The 23,857-nt window shown below is 33.3% G+C and overlaps 2 protein-coding genes and 1 pseudogene across 3 annotated transcripts in view; all 3 read right to left on the bottom strand.

Moving 5' to 3' along the window:
• Window positions 1-23,857, bottom strand: part of LOC308259951 (olfactory receptor 8U9-like) — a gene marked incomplete at both ends in the record, with an annotated part of 55,866 nt that overhangs the window by 11,703 nt on the left and 20,306 nt on the right. The gene's annotated exons all lie outside the window — the stretch shown is intronic.
• On the bottom strand, window positions 868-1,856 carry LOC308272520 (olfactory receptor 8J3-like; annotated as a pseudogene). The gene has a single exon. The product of its transcript is annotated as an olfactory receptor 8J3-like (transcript).
• On the bottom strand, window positions 12,033-12,917 carry LOC308265799 (olfactory receptor 8J3-like; the record flags this gene model as incomplete). The annotated part of the gene is made up of 1 exon (XM_080699715.1): window positions 12,033-12,917. The coding sequence occupies one exon, from the start codon at window positions 12,915-12,917 to the stop codon at window positions 12,033-12,035; it is 885 nt and encodes a 294-aa protein (XP_080555841.1).

The raw sequence follows: 23,857 nt of genomic DNA, 5'->3' as shown, positions 1-23,857 counted from the left end.
AGTTGTTGGTACCACTAAATATCACTAATCTAGATTTAGGTGTAAAGTTGCTAATTAAAAATTGTCAGAAAACAAGACTAAATACTTATAAAACATAATAAATAATTCCCCTAAAGTTATAAAGAAATTCCATAAACATGGTGCTTTAAATGTTTAATAATATTACAAAATATAATATTTATATAGTGAAGAAAAATAACAAAATAAGCAGAAAAAAATCTTTATAGAATCTACTAAATTTCAAATCAAATTCAGCAAAAAGTTATATTAAAACTGATACACTGTGCATTTTACCCAAATATTATGCTTTATACTAATTGAGATAAATAATTCCAATCTTATTCATCAAACAATATTAAAAAAGATTTATAGGCTTTTATTTTAAATATAGTTGCCAGTTAAATTTTGGTAATTAAGCTGTGAAAATGATTTTTATTATCTCTAGCTACTGTTTTTTAAGATGCAGTGGTTTACAATACACAACTAAACCCAAAAGTATAAATAAAATACCAAAGAATATGAAAGAAACATTGCTTCTCTTTACCATATTTTTTTGTTCCATTCTCTTTTATTTAACTTTATTTTTGAGTGATTTCTTTCCAGACTCCATGAAATATTTCCTCAAGTTGTCTACTGCTTACACCATGGAAAAGTTAGTGAACATTATAAGTCTTTCTGTGTTACCCACACAACTCAGAGCTTAACATTATGGTATATATATATATATATATATATATTTTTTTTTTCCCCCTTATATCCTAGCTACTCTTGTTTTCCAGGAATATCATTAGCCTTCTAATTCAATCACATTTTTTTTTTTTTTTTTACTGTGAACTACCGTATACTCTTAATTACCCTTTAATTTACCTAAAGAGTTCTAAAATTGTATTGTTTGAGTGAATAGCATGGGTTTGTCATGAACCTCTTTAGTGCAGCCTTCACATCCTTGTTTCGCAAGCTGTAGGTCATGGGGTTCAGCATAGGGATCACCAGTGTGTAAAATACAGAGGCCATTTTATCAGTATCCAGCGAATGGTTGGTCTGAGGCTGCAAGTACATGAACAGTAGCGTCCCATAGAACACCGTCACCGCCACCATATGTGAAGCACAGGTGGAAAAGGCCTTTTTCCTTCCTTCTAATGAGTTTATCCTTAGAAAAGACAAAATAATCTTGAAATAAGACACTAGAACTATAGCCATCGAAAGAAACATATTTGTAGCTCCAGATACAAAGACTACGGTTTCTGGAATATGAGTATCAGAGCAGGACAAGGCTAACAGAGGCACACTGTCACAGTAGAAATGATTGATGATATTGGAAGAGCAGTAAGACATAGAGAATACACGAAGCGTAACCGCAATAGATGTAGAGAAACTATAGAGGTACATGAGGGTCATCAGCAGGAGGCAGATCCGCCCAGACACCACCACCAGGTAGCGCAGCGGTTTGCAAATGGCCACGTAGCGGTCATAGGCCATCACAGCCAGCATTAGAACCTCAGCTATGATAAAAACCAAGAATCCGCCCAGCTGGGTGGCACATTCGTAGTATGAGATGGTTTTCTTACTTACTAGAAAGTTGACCAGCATTTTAGGGGCAATGACAGTGGAATCTCCAAGATTGATGATAGCGAGGTGTCAGAGGAAGAAGTACATTGGGGTCTGCAGTCGCGAGTCGACACTGGTGAGTGTGATGATGCCCACGTTGCCCATCACGGTCAGCCCGTAGACGGCCAGGAAGACAATGAACAGGGGGATCTGCAGCTCCTGATGGTCTTAGACCCCTATGAGGATAAACTCAGTGACCTGGGTAAGATTTTGAAGAGTCATACTGAAGTTGGGTCATCTGTTTGGAGAAAAAAAATTACAATGAACTTTAAGGCATTAATTTCTAAGGACTCTCATTGTATGGCAAATACCATTGCTTGGGTGAGATTGCCTTGAATTTTATTAATTTTGTTCAGTTATTAAATTCAAGGTTTTAGATATAGTAAGTAAAATCTTCAATCACTTTGAGAGCATGGTACTGGGGTTCCTGGAAACCCTTCTACCTCCGGGCTACCCCATTTTATATTTTATTTGGAAGCAGGGTCTCTTAAGCCAGAGAGGCAGGCTTCTAACCAGTGTGATCCTCTTGTCTCCACCTCCCAAGTGCGGGGATTACAAGCGTGCACCACCACGCCCTGGCAAGAACATGTTAAATTTTAATGTGATGCAGCCTCGTGTAACATTTTGAAGATTTAGTCCCCTGCAATCTAATTGAATTATCAGAATGTTCTTAGCCTTCAAACATCTGAAGTCATGATTTATACCTTAAGTCTTATGTATTTATCATAAGAAAGGCTAGAGGAATTCCTCTTTTAAGATAATCAAGGGTATTCTGTTATTTCTTAACCTGACACTTTTTAGATGAAAAATATGTTTATTATTTTTAATTTTTTATTGATGGACTGTAGTCATACATCTTAATGGGGGTACAAGATGATGGAGGCATAATGCACACATCACTTATTTGGCCCTTCTCCAATTTTAAATTTGTTCATAATAGTAGATTATAATAAGTGCTATCCTTTCCTGTTTTTTTTTTTATATTCTATTCTTTAGTTTGTGTTAGATGTACATTTAATTTACATGTTCAACCACATCAATCTATTAAATGTATTTTTTATTTTTTAATTATATTATCTCAGACAAAATATATGGAGACATAACCTAAGATCTAATTTTTCAGATAACTTTCTTTAAATTTCAGTATTTAAAAATTATAGCAGTGAATTTTTTTACTTTTGTAATTCAAATTTACAGTCTATGGTGTATTTCTTCATATTGATCCATTTTCATTACTAATATTCATCTTGTCTCACAAAATTGGGCAGTTTTTCAAATTCTTTCCATCATATTTTTATTTTTAATTATTATTTTATTTATCAAATGTTAGAACATTTTTTAAATTTACAAAATATATCCACACAGTTATTTTTTGTGTATGTTGTACTGATGATTGAATCCACCAGCATTATACATCCCAGCTATACCTCCAGTCCTCTTTTATTTTTGTTTTGAAACAGGGACTCATTAATTTGCTGAATGTCTCACTAAGCTGAGGGTAACTCACTAAGTTGCTGCTGGTCTCTAACATGCAATCCTCCTGTCTCAATCCCCCAAGTACTTGAATTACAGATGTGTACCACCATGCCCATCCCACTCAGTTTTTTTAATAACTGTAATTGATCTTTTCATATATTATAGAAGTTTCCTTTATATTGAGCATAGTCAACATAATTAATTTGTGGACTTTCTACAGTAATTATAATGATTATATTAGTCATAAAATCATACACTATTTTAAATTTAAAAAGATTTAAGAATTGTAAGGATGACCACCTGCCCCTAAGGAAGCCAACTGGTATCCCTTTGTAGTTACAACTGATAATTCGGGCACTTAGAGGAATAAATTCTGTCATGATTTCCAACTAAAACCTGGGAGAAGGGTTTCACAAAAGATATTAATGGAAGGTTTTTCTGAAGTGATCTTGAAATTGAAAACTAAGGAATCAGAAACATCCAGGTATTTAATAAAGTACAGTAAAAGAAATGAAAAATTCCAGGAAACTGAATACATAATATTCTGCTTTGGCGTAGAAATTAACTTAGAGAACTTAGTTTTGTTTTTTTAATTCTTTTGGAGAAGCTGAGTCAGCGAGATTAATGAAGGAGAGTGTGACTGAATTATAATGAGAAAGTGGAGAATTAGAATCAGTTGATAGAGCTCACAGTAACCATTCAGGTTTTAAGTGAATTATAAACCATGACAAAATTGTAAGATAGGTGAATTATATGATAAATCCTTAAGTTTCAAAAACATTACCCTTGCTGTTATGAAGATATCCACTGTAGGGATTAGAAAAGCTTAGGGCTGGAGCATGCATGGAATAAAAACAAAACAATAGTTAATTGGTTATTATTAGATTTTTAAGATCATGCTGGTCTTGGGTGGAAGAGAAAAATACTGGCGATAGAAGCTGGTAAATTTGAACAGTTATGAACAGAAACAAGATGATTTCAACAGAATTTGTATAACTCATTATGTGATAGATATATGGGAAATGACAGATGGGGAGAGAAAATTTGTTTTAGGCAACTTAGTCAATTTTAATGACATTTTGAGTTTGAGAGAACATGGCTTAAACTGGAGTGATGAAAGTGGTATTTTCTTCTGTAATAGACTTTTACTGATGCACTCTAACTATGCATCACAGTGAAGTCCAAAGAGATCCAAGCATGCATACATACACACAGCACTTGGTGTGTTTTCCCATGCAATTCTTCAATGCCTCCTCATACATGCTAGTGAGATCGAAAGTGATACCTTAATATATAAACACAGCATTACTTGAACTGTTTTCTTTAGTTTTCATTTTGACTTTTTCTACCTCTCTCCCAACCCTCTTCTACTCATTCACAGGTATCTCTCCACATTTACCTAAGTTTCTTTTTCACTTTCTATTTTCTCTCTAGCTTCCCCACATGATCTTTGACTTTCTTAAACAGGAGGATCTCACTTCGCATAATAATTTCTAGTTCTCTGCATTTCCATTATGATTCAGATGCTTATGGAATATTTATTAGTCGATTAGGCCTGGAGCACTTTGGTGGAATTAGTTATACAGGTGACTTAGAAACTCAATGGATTTTTCATCTATTTCAGAAGTTTTTTTAATTTCTTTTTAATTTTTAAATTTTATTTTCTTTATATTTTTAATTTTTTTTTAACTGGTGCATTGTAGTCATACATCTTAGTGAGGTACAAGGTGGTGGAGACATCCATGCCCACAGCACTCAATTAGCTTTAACCCAATTCCTGTCCTGTTCCCTCCTCCTTCCTCCCTCTTATCTTTGGCTTAGTGTTCTTCATATAATCTGTCTTTTTCCATTGAACTCAATCCTGTTTCTAAGATTCAAGTTTAAGAGAGTAAAAAAGGGGAGAAATTTATCCTTTAACATTCTAAAATTTTAAGTCATTTGGATGAAGGACAAACCAGAAAATGTATATTTTCTTCCCAGGTTTATTTGCCCCTTGTAAATAGAAGCCTGTCTTTTGGATAAATATGTAGTCATCTTTCATGTATTTTCAAATAAAACCCTGATGGATTTATTTCACTGTAACATAGATGGTTTATTTAAATATATGCCATTACTGTATTGACTATGGAATTACGCTTTTATGTGTGTATGTTATCAGATTTAGCTGATAGTTTTCCTGACAAAATTTGTTGTCTACACTTATATTCTCAAGTTATGATTTTGACTTTGAGTAGCCATGTATCTACCTCTGGCTCACAAGTTATCCTGTAAACAGAAAATTTTAATTTTAGGTAATATAGCAATGACAAAACTAGGCCGTAGACAGACTCCGTGAGTAAAAATTCTTTGCTTTGATCCATCGTGACATAATTTGCCAAGCTATATGAGACACAATATCAATTTTAATTTGGAAACAAATAATTGGATCGTATTTAATACACTGTATTCTTGAAAACAGTTAAAATATTACAAACAAATATCAGTGTAAAAATGTACTATTTGATTATATGTAATTTATAGCATCTGCTAAAGTGAGAGCGACTTATTTTAAGTCATGGCCCTTATATGATAGTAAGATGAATATTTCTACCTACCTTTAACAAAGAATCTGCTTCAGAGTCTTAATGAGAGTTGCTACAGGGCTGCAGCAATGCAAATCAAACAGACTCTATATACCTTAGCCCCTAATGAAGCCAAGGTGACTCGGGAAGCCACACATTGCCTGTTACATCCTTGGGGAAGATGTTACCTAAGACTGGTTCCTTAACACAATGCTCCTCTAGGAATTCAACGAGATATTCTTTCAGTGTTTTTTGGTGGTAATAAAATCCATAGACTGTCAGGTCCATGACAAAAAAGGATTTAGTTGTTAAAGTGTGTCTGTCAAAGCTCGTCATTTCCAGGCAGAGATTCATTATGGCAAAATGGGATATGTAAGAGCAAGGAGGTCATGTCTAGCCGGCAAATCAAACATCTTTTTGCAAGGGATATCTTTATTATGCTACTATCATTGTTAGATTTTTATCTCTTTTACTTCAACAATAGAATTGGCAGTCATTATTTTCAGGAACAGGGTGAAGTTGGTTATTAAAAGAAAAAATACAGCCTCCAAAAAGCAGTCATAGAATGAAATTATTCTTACATGCCCCTTTATGCTTGCATGACAGGTGAAAAAAAGTAGACAAATTTTAAAGAAGAATCAAATAGTATTTAAAGGCAAAGTAATCTGTTTAAAGATAACTATAACTTTTCTGAAGATACAAATGTATTTTTAGAAATGATATTCTATATATGTATGTTTCATGTGTGTAATATCTATATAAATATTTATAAACCAGTTCTTTAGGAAATTAATCTTTATTCCTTAGGGATTGAGACCACTTTGGGTAGGTATATATCATCTATTTATCTATCTATCTAATATCTCTATGTATACAAACACAGCGTAAACACAATTTTCAGTAGTCTTTAAAATTATAAGTATGAAACATAGGTGACAGTTATACAGAATACAAATGGATGTACATTGCGCAGTAATGTACACTTTGCAAGAACACAAGAATATAAACACATTCACATTAAATGCTCTTGGGGAATTTACCTGATGATGGTGGTTGAGATAGATAGAGTAATAAAAATATAAGCTCTACTAAGAATTCAGGGCTGCCATAACAGAATAACATACAGCAAATACGATGGACAATATAAATTTATTGTTTCACAGATTTCAATTCCAGAATCCCAAGATCCAAGTGTGTGCAGGTGTGATTTCTTCTCAGGCCATTTCCTTGGCTTGTACAGGGCTGCCCTCTCAACTGTATCCTTTTCTGTGTTCTTTTGTCCATATTTGTATGTGGTATATCTCCCTCTGTCTGTCCTAATCTTGTTTTCTCATAAGGTAATCAGTTTATTAGATTATATTCCATTTGAATGAGTTACTTTTAATTATATCTTAAAGGCTCAATTGCCTAGTTACTAAAAAGTTTCAACATACAAACTAGAGGACAGACAGAATTCTGACTATAACAAGAGGGACTCAAAATAAAACAACAGGGTTTTGTTTGCTCAGTCATGATAATGTGTGATGAAATGAGAATTGCCAGTATTTTGAACCTCCCACCTCAGTGTAGTTTTTATTAATATTTCACTCCTTTCTAATGATGTTTAATATGTTTTTTATTTTATATTTATTTATTTATTGAGAGTCTGGGGATGGAACTCAGGGCATTGGACCTCGAGCTACAGCCTCCGCCCTATTTTTATTCTTTATTTTTTTAAAACAGGGTCTCACTAAGTTACAGAGGGCCCCACTAAATAGCTGAGGCTGTCCACAAACCATTATCCTTCAGTCTCAGCCTCCCAAAGGCTGGAATTACGAGCGTGTGCCACCAAGCCCGGATTGATCTTTTTATATATGTTATTGTGCATTTTTTTAAAAGTGTCTAATCAGGTCAATTGCCCACATTTTGATTGGGTTATGTATTTTATTGCTAATCATTTTGAGTTATTTATATATTTAGATAGTAGTACTCTATGAGAGGATACAATCAGTAAGAAATGCTTGTGAGGACCGAGAAAAGCGGGGCTTAAGAGCCCCGCCAACAACCAATTTCCATTACCACAAAACCAGCGCCTTTCATAGCCAGAAAACACCATCACCAGAAAAACAAAAAAAACCACCAGGCTCCAGAGAGAATGCGGACTGAGAACAGAGCTCAGGGCCACAGAGGAGACACACGTGCCCGAGGACGCGGCAGCAGCGCCATACTGCCAGCGGCAGCAACGAACTCAACGGACGGCTACAGCAAGCCGAGGTGAGCCGCTGTGGAACAGCCAGGCGGGATCTTGCGGCGCAGACAGCATTTAAAGCTCCCAGTGGCTGAGCTCAGCACACGCTGCAGGGATTCAGAGTGGAAATCAAAACCAGAGAAGAAAAAATACGCCAGCTTCACGGCCGAGGGCGTGGCGGCGGCGCCATATTGTTACCGGCGGCGTCAGCAGCAGTGAATTCACCGAGTCCAGTACAGCTACATCTGCATACTCAAGAACAGTGAGTCAAATTGCAGGCCACAGAGGAGAAATCCCAGTACTGTACCTCCTGGGACTTGACCCAGTGAGGGAGTGGTGGTGGCAGAGATATCACACCATAGGAGAACGTGCAACCTGGCACCCCCCATAGTTTAAAGCGGCCTCTATCGACTCCCTGGGTCGGAGACTCTGTGATACAACCCAGTAAAGGAGTAGTGGGGTCTGAGATAATACAGACTCAAGATCCAGAGCACCTTAAATGAAGCCATAGTGACCCAAGGGAAGAACCCAGAGAAGGCACAAACCTCCAAAATCATGGGAAAGAGGAATAACACTGGAGTAATGAATGCGCACAACCCCAAAACATCAGAACCTGATAAAACAGAAAATCAGAGATTTCTAGAAGATCAAATCAGGAAAATAACTGTAGAAATAATAGAGGTGCTTCGAAAAGAACTCAGAGAGAGCCAAAAAGAGATAAAGGATGCAATTAATGAAGTAAAGGCCTCAATTCAAAGCACAAACAACCGATTAGACCACATGGAGAACAGAATCTCGCTCTTAGAAGATGAGCAATCCAAAAATGAACGCATAGTTTCTAATCTAGAAAAAAATATCCGACAGCAGGAATCTGACATTGAAGAAATATGGGCCCATCTTAAGAGAGCTAACCTAAGAATAATTGGAATAGAGGAGGGAAAAGAAAGTGATACCAAAGGGATCAACAATCTCTTCAAGGAAGTAATAGCAGAAAATTTTCCAAATATAGAGCAAGAGGTTGATACACAGATCCAGGAAACTTATAGAACTCCCTTTAGACAGGATCCGAGAAGAGGATCCCCACGCCACATAATTGTCAAAATGACCAATGTGGAAGCCAAGCAGAGAAACTTAAAGGCAACAAAAACAAAGGGCCAAGTGACATTCAGAGGCAAACCAATTAGAATCACTCCAGACTTCCCAAACCAAGTCATGAGAGCCAGAAGGGCTTGGAGTAACATATTCCAAACTCTGAAAGAAAACAACTTCCAGCCAAAAATTTCCTACCCAGCAAAACTTTCTATCAAATTAGATGGAGAAATATGAAGCTTCCATGACAAACAGAAACTGAAGGAATTTATGTCTTCAAAACCAGCGCTAGAGAAAATACTCAAAGAGATTAACTACAAAGAAGAAATAGGTAACACTCACCAGAACGAGAGAAACAAGAGTTTCCATCCAACAGACAACTAAGATTGGTTATCTGTGGAGATTCATTATTTATGTTAGTCTTTTACCTATCTCTAAATTGTATTGTTTGCCTTTATTGTTGTTAATTTTTAGGATTTCTAGTTGGAATATTAATATACCTTCAGATATAGCATTTGGAAATATTTTATCCAATTCTATTAGTAACTTTTAACTCTGTTTACATTGTGTTTGGATATACAATATTTTCTTTTATTTTTTAGGGAGTGTACATTCTTCTGTTGCCTGTGCCATTGAAATCATATCCAAGAAATCACTGCCAATTTCAATGTTGTGAGGTTTTATGACCCAGATTTTCTTCTAAAAGTTTATAGTCTTAAGATTTATATTTAGGTCTTTTATCTATTTTGAGTTAATACTTGTATGTGGGATTAGGTAAGGGTCCAATTTTATTCTTTTCCATGTAATTATTATTTTTCAACAATATTTAGTTAAAAGATTATTATTTCCACCACCAAATGTTCGTGGAAACCTTGTCAAAAATAACTTGACAATATAGGGAGGAATTTAGCTCTAGGCTTGTATTTAACTCCAGTGGTCTATATATCTGCCTTTAGAACAGTACTACACTGTTTCAATTGTTGTAGCTTTATATGGTTTGAAATCAGAAAATATATATCTGCCAGCTTTGTTCTTTCTCAAGATCATTTTGGGTATCTAGAATTCATATTCCATATTAGGATAGATTTTTTTCTGAAAAATAAATATATAAATATATGATAGTTTCACCTAAAAAAACAGAAAAAAATATGCTCTGGTAAGAAAGAAAGCAAAAAGAAATATTGAAATGTTATCTTTAAATCATCAAAATCTTGGTATCAGACAAATGAAACTGTTATGTGAGATTATCATTTTTAATTTTGGATAAATTGCTATAATACTAGATGTCAACCACTAAGCCAAGCATGGGAAGGAGGGATGGGGAGAGAATGGGGTGGGGATCGGGTGGGGGCTGACTGGGTGATGTGTGCATGTATGTCTACAAAAGTTTGTATCCCACTATGATATATGAATACAGTGCACCAATAAAATAAAATTAAAAAAAAAGAAAAAAAAAAAAAGAAATGCTTGTGAGGACATGTGGAGATAGGAACTCTTATTCACTGTTGGTGGGTTTGTACATTCATAAAACCACTATGGAAATTAGAATGGACGTTCAACAAAAAAGAATGGAATCATCATATGACCCAGGCAAACTACTGCTTGTTCTTTTTGCAAAAGAATTAAAAATTGGAAATATTTCTTCAATAATAGAATAGACCCATAAGTAAAATAAGCATGCACATCAAATGCAAAAAGATGTTTTCCAGTGTCACTCTTGACATTTGCCAACACCATTTCCTAAGGTCTTATGTCTAAATACCCAAGTTTGCAAAATAGGATGTGTTATCCTATTTATGACTTGATAACCAATAATTGATAATTTGATAAATAAAATGATAATTGATCAATAAATTGATAATAATGATCAATAACTTGATAATTAGAAGTTATATTCTGGCCAATCTTGTAGATTTTAACTCATGCTGTGCACTATGGGGTGTACCTGTAATTTCAGGGACTCTGGGGGCTAAGGCAGAAGGATTACAATTTCAAAGCCAGTCTGGACAATTTAGAAAAACTTTGTTTCAGAATAAAAAGTACAAAGGGCTTAGAATATAAGCCAGTGGTTAGGTACAATCCTCAGTACCACGAAATATATAAATAAAATTAGCGTTATAGGTTAGATTTAGGTATAGACTCATTGATTAAAAACTGTTGGAATACAAGATATGATATTTATAAAACATAATTATATGTTACCCTAATGATGTAAGGAATATCCATCAAAATGGTCCATTAAATCTGTCTTTAATAATATCACAAAATGAAAAATATTTTTTACATACTAAAAAATAGTACTTCAAGGAAGGAGAAAGGAAAATCTTCACAGTGTCAACTCAATGCATCATGAAAGTATATTAATAGTGTACCCTGTGTTTTCTTTCATATAGTATATAAATTACATTACTTGAAATAAATAACTTTAATCTTATTCATCTAATCATTCAAACAATATTTAGAGAGAGAGTTTCAGACTTTATTTTAAGTATATTTGTCAATTCTATCTTGGTAACTTATTTGTAAAATAAATTTGCATCAGCTATAATTAGCGTTTTTCAAGATGTAGTGTTCTACTACTAAATACGACTAAATCCAGAAAAAATATTTTAAAAAGACCAAAGAATAAGAAAGATAAAATTTTCTTCTCTTTTTAATTATTTTGTTCTATTCAATTTTATTTAACTTTATTTTGAAATGATGTCTTTTCTGAATTCAAAAAATATTTCTTCCAAATTGACTATGTTCATACTCCAAGAAAATTTGTTGAATGCAGTCAGTATTCCTGTTGCCTTCAGAACTCAAAACTTCACATTAAAAAAAAAAAAAAAAAAAAAAAATATATATATATATATATATATATATATATATATATATATTTCCCCCCATTCTAGATACCCTGGATTTTGATTAACCCTGTAAGTCAATCACATAACTATTTTTTATGATGAACTAGCATATAATATTTAACAGAGTTTTCCATTTACCCAAAGAGTTCTTAAATTATATCATTTAAGTGAATAGCATGGGTTTGTCATGAACCTCTTTAGGGCAGCCTTCACATCCTTGTTTCACAAGCTATAGATCATGGGGTTCAACATTGGGATCATCAATGTGTAAAATACAGAGGCCATTTTATCAGTATCTAATGAATGGTTGGTTTGAGGCTGCAAATACATGAACAGTAGCGTCCCATAGAACACAGAGACTGCTGTCATGTGTGAAGTACAGGTAGAAAAGGCTTTTTTCCTTCCTTCTGATGAGTGTATCCTTAGAATAGACACAACAATGTTGAAATAAGATACTATAACTGTAGTCATAGAGAAAAACATATTTGTGGCTGCAGATATAAAGATTATTGTTTCTGGAATATAGGTATCAGAACAGGACAATGCTAACAGAGGCACATTATCACAGTAGAAATGATTGATGATATTGGAAGAGCAGTAAGACATAGAAAATACACAAGATGAAACAACAGTAGCTGTAGCAAAGCTGTACAGGTATGTGAGGGACACCAGCAGGAGGCAGATGTGCCTAGACACCACCACCAAGTAGAGCAGGGGCTTGCAAATGGCTACATAGCGGTCATAGGCCATCAGACCCAGCATGAGAACCTCAGCTATGATAAAAACCAAGAATCCTCCAAGTTGGGTGGCACACTCATAGTAGGATATTATTTTCTCACTTACTAAAAAATTGACCAACATTTTAGGGGCAATTATGGTTGAATTGCCAAGATTGATGATAGCCAGATGTCGGAGGAAGAAGTACATGGGGGTCTGAAGTTGAGAGTCAACAATGGTGAGGACGATGATGCCCAGGTTGCCCATCACTGTTAGTATATAGATAGCCAGAAAAATAAAGAACAGAGGAATCTGCAGCTCTGGACAGTCTGAGACTCCTATGAGGATAAACTCAGTGACCTGAGTGATATTGCCAGGAGCCATGTACATGATGGGAATTCATCTGTTTGGGGAAGAAAAAAACAAGTGATTGTGATTTTTTTGTGTGTTTCTGGTACTGGCGATGGAACAAGAGACATCCTAATTCCAAGTTATACCCCCACTCTATTTTACTCTTTAATTTGGGAACAGGATCTCACTAAGTTGCAGAGGGCCTCACCAAGTTGCTGAGGCTGGCTTCGAACCTTAAATACTACTGTCTCAGTCTCCCAAGCACTGGGATTACAACCCTGAGCCACCACACCTGGCTGTGATTGTGAACTTTAAGCAATTATTTTTTTAGGATTCCCATTATCTTACAAGAACAATTTCTTGGGTGAGAGTTCATTGAAAAAAATGTTAATCTCGTTCAGCTATTAAAGTCAAGATGTCATATCTAATTAGTAAAAGCCACAATCATTTGGAGGGAGGAAAACCAAGTATGGTAAAGGATAAGGTTGTCCAGTAGCAGCCTATATTTTGAGGGGTTATTTCCTTGCAGTATAATTAAATTATCATGATATACTTAGTTTACAAACATTTGTAGTCATGATTCATAACCTGTATCATTTGTACTGAGCATGAGGCCAAACTTCTCTTGTAATTTCTTAACCTATAACTTCTGGGTTTTTTAAATTTATCAATAGTAGATTATTTATTATAGGAAACTATCCTCATTTTTTATGTTTTATTTTTATAACTTGTAACCACTTAAATATTTTTCCATTTACCATTTTATGAAATCAAACAAAAATAAGTAGAAATACGCTCCAAAATATACTTTTCAGATCTGCTTTGAGAATCTAAAAATTATATTGGTATAAATTTTATCATTTTTTTGTAATTTTTTAACATTATAGTTTACTGGATACATCTTTATACCTCCACCTTCTCATCACTCAGTTTCTTCTTGTCCAAAAATCTTGAACAATTACTAATATTATTTATTAACTTTACACCAATGTTTTATAGTTTAAAAATATACCCACTCAATTTTATTTACTCACTGTAATTGATCTTTGCATTCTGAAAAGTGTTCTTTATAGGTTACCATAATAAATATAGTTTATTGTAATAAATTTTCTTATAGAGTTCTATGATGACTACAATGCATATTTTAGCCTTAAAATTAAAATTAAACATTTTTTCCTAGAATTATTTATCTTAATGATGAGCCCCCAAATAATAAAATAAAAACAAAAGAATGATCACCTGCCTCTAAAAAAGCTCACAATTGAGAATTCATGCAATAAGATGAGTAATCTTGCCATTGTTTCTTAACCAAATCTTAAAGTTAAATTCCAGAGCATCAAGATATTTACTGTAATAAATATCTAAGTAATAAAATCCTGGGATTGTTCATATTTTCTCTTCCCCTAAAAACTATAGAATAAAAACAGAAAGAAAAGACAATTTTTTGCAGTTAAAAAATGAAACAAGACCAGAAAAATAAAACTCAAATAATACTTAGCATTCTTCAATATTTGATATTTGTTTCTGACACCAACAGTCATACATTTTGTTGGTTTCTTTGACTCATTTCTTATTTATTTATTTATTTGTTTTTCACCAGATATTTAGTGAACTTCTACTCTCTGTCAGACAATGTCTGAGATTCAGATAAATTACTTGCCCCTCACCTCATGAACCTGACATTTCAATGACAGGGGAAAATCTGTTAAACATAAACAACATAGTTACAGAGAATATTTGTTGTGATAAGTAAATTAAACAGAAACAAGACATGTTATGATCATCTGGAGAAGAAGATACTAAAGTAAATTTTTTCTGAGAAGATGACCTTGAAATTAAGTCTTAAAGGATCAGAAGCATCCAGTTATTCAATGAAATGTGGGAAGAGAATTTCAAAACTCCAGGTAGCAGGGAATCTATGAGGTGATGCTTTGGAGAAGACACTAACTTACAGGACTTTTTTACTTTTGCATTTTTGGGGAGAAGGTTCAGGGAATATAATTAAAGGAGAGTGTGAGTATGTTACAATGAAAAAGTGGAGAGTTGGTAGAATTAGATAATAGAGCACACTACAAATATTCTGCTTTTATTTTAAGTGAATAAAGTAAAAAATGAAGAAATTTTAATACAGATGAATAATATGATTATCATTCAGCTTTAAAAATATGACTCATTGTTATGAAAAGAAGGAATTGTGCAAAAGAGAAAAGGCTAGTGGTGGACCATGTGTGGACTCAAATAAAAAAGAAACAACTACAAGTTAACTGATTGTTATGGAATTTTTCATTATTATGCTGTTTAAGCCCAAAAGGAGAATCTGGAAATGTAGCTAGTCAGTTTCAATAGTTATGAACAGAAACAAGAAAATCTCAACATAGTTCATATAATGCATTGTCTATGAAGACATATGGGGGAATGATAGATGGGGATAGATCAAAATCCTGCGAGGTGTTCTTGGCAGTTGGGTCAATGTTAATGATATCTTAAATCTGAAAGAATATGGCTTAAAATGGAATTATAAATGTTTTTTTCAATGTGTTATGTCATAATTGTTAATGAAATATTTATCAAACATTAAGTATGTTGGTATTTATGTCTAGAGCACATTAGTGGGGTTAGTTATACAGATGTTTAAGAAACATCCATCTAAATATTGAGAATATTTTAATGAATTCCAAAATTTTTATTGAAGTCATAATCAAAATTTTTATCATGTTTCTTATTTATTTTTTATTTTTTTATTTTTTTGTGGTTGCTGGAGTTGGAACCCAGGGATTATTTAACCTTTGAGCTTCACCCCCACACCTATTTATTATTCTTTATTTTGAAACAAGAACTTACTGAGTTACAAAAGGCCTCACTAAGTTTCTGAGGCTGGGCGTGAACTGTAATATCTTCCTGTCTCAGCTCCCAAATGCTGGGATTACAAGCATGCGCCACCATGCCAGGCTTATGTTTCTCCTTTAATGTGCATGTTTTCCCACTGATATCCAGCCCTCTGTTTCTCAGATTCCAGCTTAACAAATTAAATCTAGCTATACAAATTACCATTGTATATTGAAATATTTTAGGTCAGTTTAAGTAAGAACAAATCAGAAAATGTATATGGGTTTTAGTTTGTCTTAAAAGTGTACTAGAACTTTTGTCTTATTATAGTAGAAATCTAGGCTCTTAAATTCATCCACCTAATTAATTAAATTTCTGTCCTGAAATGGAACTCTTTTCTTTTTGTAACTAAGCAAAGTCACGTTTTAACACATATTTCCAATTAAAATGTCATATTTATTTTCTTGTAAAATAGATTGTCTATTTAAAATATTCCATTACTTTTTGACTACTAAAGTATACTTCTTACATACATTTACTTGTATGTTGTGAAATTAAATTGGTATTTTTCCTCAGAAAATTTCTTGTCTATAGTTATATTCTCAAGGAGGGGTATGATTTTGAATTTGGGTAGCTATATATTAATTCTTCATCCTCAAGTTATCCTGTAAACATAATATTTTCATTTTATATAATATAACACTAAAATAGCTGTGATATAAGCAGACTTGTTGAGTAAAAATTTCTTGTTTTAATAGCGATATAATTAACAAAGTATATGAGAATGAGGTCAGTTTTAATTTGAAAACAAAAATTGTATCAAATTTAATATGTTGTATTATTTGAAACAGTTAAAATATTATAAAAATGTTTGTATATTATAATACTTATATTGTTTGATTTTATGCAATTTCTAAATGAGAGTGGAGTAACTAATTTTAAGTCATGATTTGAATATTTTAAATCCCATTATAAAAAATGAATATTGTTTACCCACCTGTAATGGAGAATCTGCTTCAAGTTTTAGAGTATTTATACAGCTATAACTCATGAGACAGGGCCCTATATATATTTAACCTTAAATGAAGCCCAGATCACTCTAGAAGCTACAAATTGGTTGTTACATCCTTAGGGAAGATGTCACGTAGGACTGTTTTATAACAAGGTGCCCCTCTAGGAATTCACTGAGATAATGCTTTCGATGTCTGTGCCAGTCTAAGCCACAGATTGTCAGTTCCATGAGATCCAAGGGAAACAGTGATTAAAATGTGTCTGCCAAAGCACCTAATTTCCAGAGAGAAATTCATTATTGCAAAATGGGACATTTAAGAGCTAGGAGCTGATGATCTGGCATTCAAACAGGACAATATACATCTGCAAGAAATATGTTTACTATGCCACCATCTTTGCTGAATTTTATCCCTTTATTTCAACAAGAAGTAAATCGATACTCATTATTTCCAGGAATATGAAGAAGTGGATGTGGAAAGTAGACTAAGTCCTCCATATCAATCGTCATATAGTGAAGTTATTATTGTACACTTTTCTTATGCTAGCATTACAGAGGAGAAAAGAGAGCAGACAAATACTAGAGAAGAACAAATTATAGTATTTAAGATTATCAGTTTGAAGATGACTATAAATTTCCCAATATAAAAAAAACGATTTTTAAAAACTGAATCCTTTAGATATGTACATTTTTGCATATAATGTCTAACAGAAATATTTAGAAACCTATATACATCAGGAAAATTCTCTTCTTTAGGGAATACATTCTCTTTGGTCTTATACTCAGTAAACAGAATTGTCCCTCATAGGCTTTAATTTAATTTATAAGTGAGGATATATGATGTGATGGCAATTATAGTACAAATGCATGCACATTACACAGTAATGTATATTGTGTTAGAATACAAATACACAAATACATTTACATTAAATGGTCTGGGGGTGGTTATCTGATGGTGGTGGTTGGTAATGGATGAAGAAATAACAATATAGGTTTTATTAATTTTCCAGGACTGCCATAACAAAATAACACACAATGAATAGTTTAAACAGTGTAATTTTTGTTTCCTTATATCTGTGGAGTCTAGAAGTCCAAGATCCAGGTGTGATTTCTTCTCAGGACATTCTATGGGCAGCAGAGGCTGACTTTTCAACTGTGCCCTCCTCTGATTATTCCTTGGCACATGTTTATGTCTAGTGTAGGTCCTTCATTCTGTCCTAATCTCTCCTTTCTCATAAAAAAAAAGTTTTACTAGAGATCAGTCGAATGAACTCATTTTAATGTAATTGCCACTTTAAAGATCCAAATTTCCAAATACTGTCGCCTTCTCAGTGCTAGGAGTTAGTAAAATTGGGCAATGGACAAAATTTTGTCTATAACAAGAAGGACTATAAATAAAATAATAGGATCTTTATTTCCCAGCCATGATAATGTGTATATTATGAGTATTTATTTTTGTGGTACTGGGGTTACTGGAAGCCCTTCTACCTCCAGGCTACACTCCCAGACCTATTTTATACTTTGTATTTGGAAACAGGGTCTCTTAAGCCAGTGCAGCTGGCTTCGAACCTGTGCGATCCTCCTGTCTCTGCCTCCCAAGCACAGGGATTACAAGCGTGCGCCACCACGCCCGGCGGATTATGAGTATTTTAAACCTCTTACTCCAGGCCAAAAACAGATTACAAAAATAAATATCTTCACGGGAAAGAAAGCCTGTTTCTACTATCCTGCAAAAATAACACAAGTTATTAAAACATATATATAAAAGCTTCCCAAGATCATTATTCAATATGGTGAAACACCACAAACTACGTGTACATGTTAAAAATTTATTCTGCAAATTCTTAACAAATATTTTATTACATTATTATATAATCTTTAGAATGTTTATTTCTCTGAATTACACAGATATTCAAGAAAATCTTTTGAGAGGAAAATTAAATATAACATGAAAAGGATATTTTACACACTTTTGTGAGGAATCTCATAACACAGGAGGGACTCCAGACAAAGAAGGAGAAACCTTAGATGAGTTAAGAAGATGAAGCTAACTGAGGAAGATGGGAGGGGGGAAGGGGAAGCACCCTAACGTACATCACATACATTCACAAACATATCAGTGTCAATCACTAAGCCAAACATGAGGAAGGAGGGGGAGGGAATTAGGTGGGAATTGGTGAGGACTCAATGAGTTATGTGTACATGTGTGACTATCATTCTGTACATCATTAAGAATTATTATTGCAATGCACCAATTATAAAAAAGAAATAAGAACACACATGCACACAAAAATTAAACTTATAGAATCAGAAACAATAGCAGCCTCAATGTGCTGTGGGACAGGACAAAGGGTAGAAAGTTTTCATTCTGGAGGATAAGCTCTAGAGAGGTAATGTTCGGCATAGTGACCTGAGTTTTACTCAGTTGTATTTGACATTAATATTAAATGTTCTCACCATGTCTCACAAGAGTTTGCTATATGATGTGATAAGATTGGTCATTATAAATCTTTCACAGAATATAGGCACATCACAACATCATGTATTACAGTTTACATATATACAATTTTATTTAACAATTATAACTCCAAAAATCTGAAAAGTAAATAAAATGGTGTTATTACATTACTTTCTGTTAAACTAATATATAGGTTTATGAATATAAATATATGTCTATGTACTCATATGTACATATGTATATATTTATGCAAATATATATGAATAACATTGGAAAGTGTTATTTATGTTCACAAATGATAGTGTTTTCATAACTCTAATATGTCTCCCAATGTCTCTGCAGTTAATTTTCCCATCCCACATTCCAGAGTAAAAGGACAATGATGTTCATCACCATAGAATAGTTTGACTATTCTAGAACATGATACAAAAGTAATAATATGGTGCATTTGTTTCTGCTTCATGCTAGTTAAGTTCATGCATGCCACCGCCTGTACATGTATGTTAGTTCATTTTGCTGCAGAGTACTATTGTTTTATACATATACCATACTTTGTCATTTTATTCATTGACAAGTAGTTAAAATATTTTCTACTGAATTATTTTGAATAAAACTATGAATAACATTAATTTACATGTACTTTATGGACATGTTTTTATTCTTTGTAGTTAAAAATCCTAAGGATGAATTCTTGGAACTTAGAGTATTTATGTATATATTTGATGTTATATTAAACTGTCAATCTCTTTGCCATGAAAAGAATCCTTGTTCACTCCTGTCAGCAATGTTAGATTACTTCAAGAACTAAAAATAGTAACTTATATTTAGTATGGGTTTGTATTTTGGTTTTTGAATAATGAGATATTTTAAATTTTACTAAGAGCTGTGGTTGAAAATAGGTTTTGATTGTTAGTGTGATTTCATTTTACTGATGACTAAGAATGTTTAGCCTCTTTGTCACAGGCTTAATGATCATTAATACTTATATTTTCAAGTATATTTTACATGTTTATTTCTTATTTATATTAGATTCTCCTTCGGTTCCTCACATATACATAATATTATATACATACACATTTTTATATCATTGAATTACCTGAAATTGTTAGAAGATGTTCGATTAAACTTAAGTGCATGCATATTTGATTTTCTTTTTCTTTCCTTTAATACATTTATCTATCTGAAAAATGTTGCATAGAGTGAGCACTATCGGTTTAGTCAGGATAGCATAGCAAAAGACCATTTCTCTTGCATTGCTCTTCATCATCTTAAGATCAAAATGGATTCCTCTTCTATAAAAAAAGAAGCTTTCAAGAAAATCGCATCAACAAATAACAGATCTAGCTGTCTACATAAGGAAGCTATCGGGTTAAAATTGAAAAAAACCATCTTAGCTTGTTTGCCAAATAAAGAAACCTAATTCCATAATATGTTCACTTTAGAGATTTTGAAATATCTTTGTATTTGGCATGTCTGTCTCTCCTTGATGTATCATTGCTCTCAATGATCTTCCCACTGCATATCCCTCTGTACTAAAAACAGGACCTGACCATTCTTACTATCCTTGAACCCTCAGTGGAGAATCATGACCTGATGCCCAGCACAGAAAAAAATGCAAATGAATGGCAGGGCCTAGAGGAATACTTTATATGCTGATTTCCTAAGCATTGTATAGATGTTAACTCATAGGATCAACATATGAACCCTTAGAAATAGAGCTTATATAATCTTATAAAGTGTCAAAGGAGTCCTGGTTCCTTTAATAAAGAATATTATTAGAAACCATTATTTTTACTATGTTTATTGCTACTGGTTCCTTCTGATTTATGCTTTTTGTTTATCTAATCACCTTTATAAGAATATTTGATTCATTTCTATTTTTGTCAGTTAATATATCTGTTATGTCCATCCACATTAAGTTTTTATATTGGATCAGTCAAATTACTTGAGTAAAGAGCTAGAAGTATGATTGCTGAGAACGACCTTGTGGATTTACAACTTTGCTACAAGATACAGAGAGATTAGCTTGGGAGTATAGTATACTTCAAAAGAAAGTTCTAGGGTTATTTTTTTTTTTAAAAGCGTACTCAACTTGATGGCTATTAATGGATAGATCACAGGTGTGTGCTGCCATTCTTGACTGACACTACTGATTTTTAAAAGCCATAGTTTGCAAAATGAAAAGATGTCACAGAATGTAGGAAACATTTACAATCATATTCCTTTTTTGTATGTTTTTATTGAAAATAAATGGTATTCATTTAAACTGTACTTGGTGCCCTCTCCCCCCACCCCAATTTTACCCCCCCAACAATGATTGTCCAGGGTAACCATGCTATATTCATACATTTACACATATTCAGATGTAGATCCTCATTAGTCAAGTTCAGCCTTCTTCCTCTCCTATCCTTCCATTCAGACTTTGCTGAGATTTCCCTTCCATTATCTGGAGACCTTCTGGTATCCCCAATGCTCTATAGTTTGGGTCTTTTACATCTTTTGGTTAGGTATATTGCTAGGTATTTTATTGGTTGTGAGGTTATAGTGAACGGAAATGTTTTTTTTATTTCTTTCACTGTGGATTCATTGTTGGCGTAAAGAAAAGGCACTGATTTCTTTAGGTTGATTTTCTATCGTGCAACTTCGCTGAATTTGTTTATCAGCTCCAGAATTCTTTTGGTTGAGTTCTTTGGGTCTTCCAGATAAAGAATCATGTCATCTGCAAATAAGGATAATTTTAATTCCTCTCTTCCTGTGTGAATTCCTTTGATTTCCTTCTCTTGTTGCTGCGGCAAGAGTCTCAAGGACGATACTGAAAAGGAGTGGTGATAGTGGGCATCCCTGTCTTGTTCCTGATTTTAAAGGAAATTCTTGCAGTTTTTTTCCCATTCAATATAATGTTGGCTTTGGGTTTACAGTATATTGCCTTAATGATGTCAGAGTATGTTCCTTCTACTCCAATTTTCTGCAGTGTTTTTAACATAAATGGGTGTTGGATTTTGTCAAATGCTTTTTCAGCATCTATTGCTATGATGATGTGGTTTCGTTCTTGGTTCTATTTATGTGGTGACTAACATGTATTGATTTGCATATGTTGAACCAGCCTTGTTTTTCTGGGATGAAACCAACTTGGTCATGATGTATTATTCTCTTGATATGGTTTTGAATGTGTTTGGCTAGTATTTTGTTTAGAATTTTTGCATCTATGTTCATTAAGGATATTGGTCTGTAGTTTTCCTTTCTTGAGGTATCTTTATTTCATTTGGGGATTAATGTAATACTGGCCTCATAGAAGGAATCTGGGAGAGTTCCATCTCTTTCAATTTCCCAGAACAAGTTATGAAGTATTGTTGGTATTAGTTATTCACTGAAGGTTTTGTAGAATTCAAGTGAAAACCCATCTGGGCCTGGGCTTTTCTTCGATGGAAGAATTTTCATCACCATATCTATTTCTTTGTTTGCTATTGGTTGGTTTAGGCTTGCTTTGTCCTCTTGGTTCAGTTTAGGTAAGTTAACTGTGCTCAGAAATCTATCAATTTCTTCCATGTTTTCTAGTCTATTGGAGTATACATTTTTAAAGTAGTTTCTGATAATCCTTTGTTATTCTCCACTATCTATGGTGATGTCTCCTTTTACATTTCTAAATTTAATAATTTGAATTGATTCACTTCTTCTTTTGGGAGGTTATCCAGGGGCTTATCAATTCTATTAATCTTTTAAAAGAATCAGCTTTTTGTTTTGTTGATTCTTTGAATTGTTTTTTCTTTTTTGTTCTCTCATTTATTTCTGCTCTGATTTTAATAATCCCCTGCCTTCTGCTGGCTTTGGGATTAGACTGTTGCAGTCTTTCTAGGTCCTTGAGTCATTAGGTTCTTTACTTGGTGATTCTCTGTCCTTCTTATGTGGACACTCAATGCAATAAACTTTCCTCTTAATCCTGCCTTCATAGTGTCCCATAGATTTTGGTAAGTTGTGTCTCTGTTTTCATTTTTTTCCATGAATTTCTTTATTTTTTCCCTAATTTCTGCTCTTACCCATTCATCACTCAATAGTGTATCATTCAATCTCCATGTATTTGAATAGTTTCTTTTGAATTTCCTCTTGTTGATTTCTACTTTCATTCCTTTTTGGTCTGAAAAGATGCAAGCAATTATATTACATCTTTTAAATTTGCTGGTGCTTTCTTTGTGTCCCAGGATGTGATCTGTTTTGGAAAAGGTTCCATGGGCTGCTGAAAAGAATGTGTATTCTGTAGTTCCTGGCTGTTTATACAATACAATTTAAAAAACAGAAGAAAACCCAGGCTTGACAAATGTTTTTCATTACCTGTGGACAATTTTACTTTAGGGTCAAATAAAATGAAAAAAAAAATACATTCTGGAAAAAAATTTCTTTAATACAAGATACATAATGAGTTAATTCAATTAATTTCAAAATAGTATAATTGTTCTTTCTAATAAAAATACCCAGTATGGCCCCATATACATATAGTAATAGCATTTTTTAATTTTCACAATAGGCTAAATACGGTATTCAAATTGAGAAATAAGTATTGTACTTAACTCATTGACTTGAAAATTTAATAAAAATTCTGCCATCAATCTATAATAGATTTGATTAAATCCAGTATATCTTAGTATATTTTGTCACATTCTACTACATATAATTTTACAGACATTTACTTAC

This window comes from Muscardinus avellanarius (genome assembly GCF_963383645.1).
Source record: "Muscardinus avellanarius genome assembly, chromosome: 1".
Classification (NCBI taxonomy): domain Eukaryota; kingdom Metazoa; phylum Chordata; class Mammalia; order Rodentia; family Gliridae; genus Muscardinus; species Muscardinus avellanarius.
The sequence above is the reverse complement of the archived record's forward strand: the minus strand, read 5'-3'. Positions and strand labels throughout refer to the sequence as shown.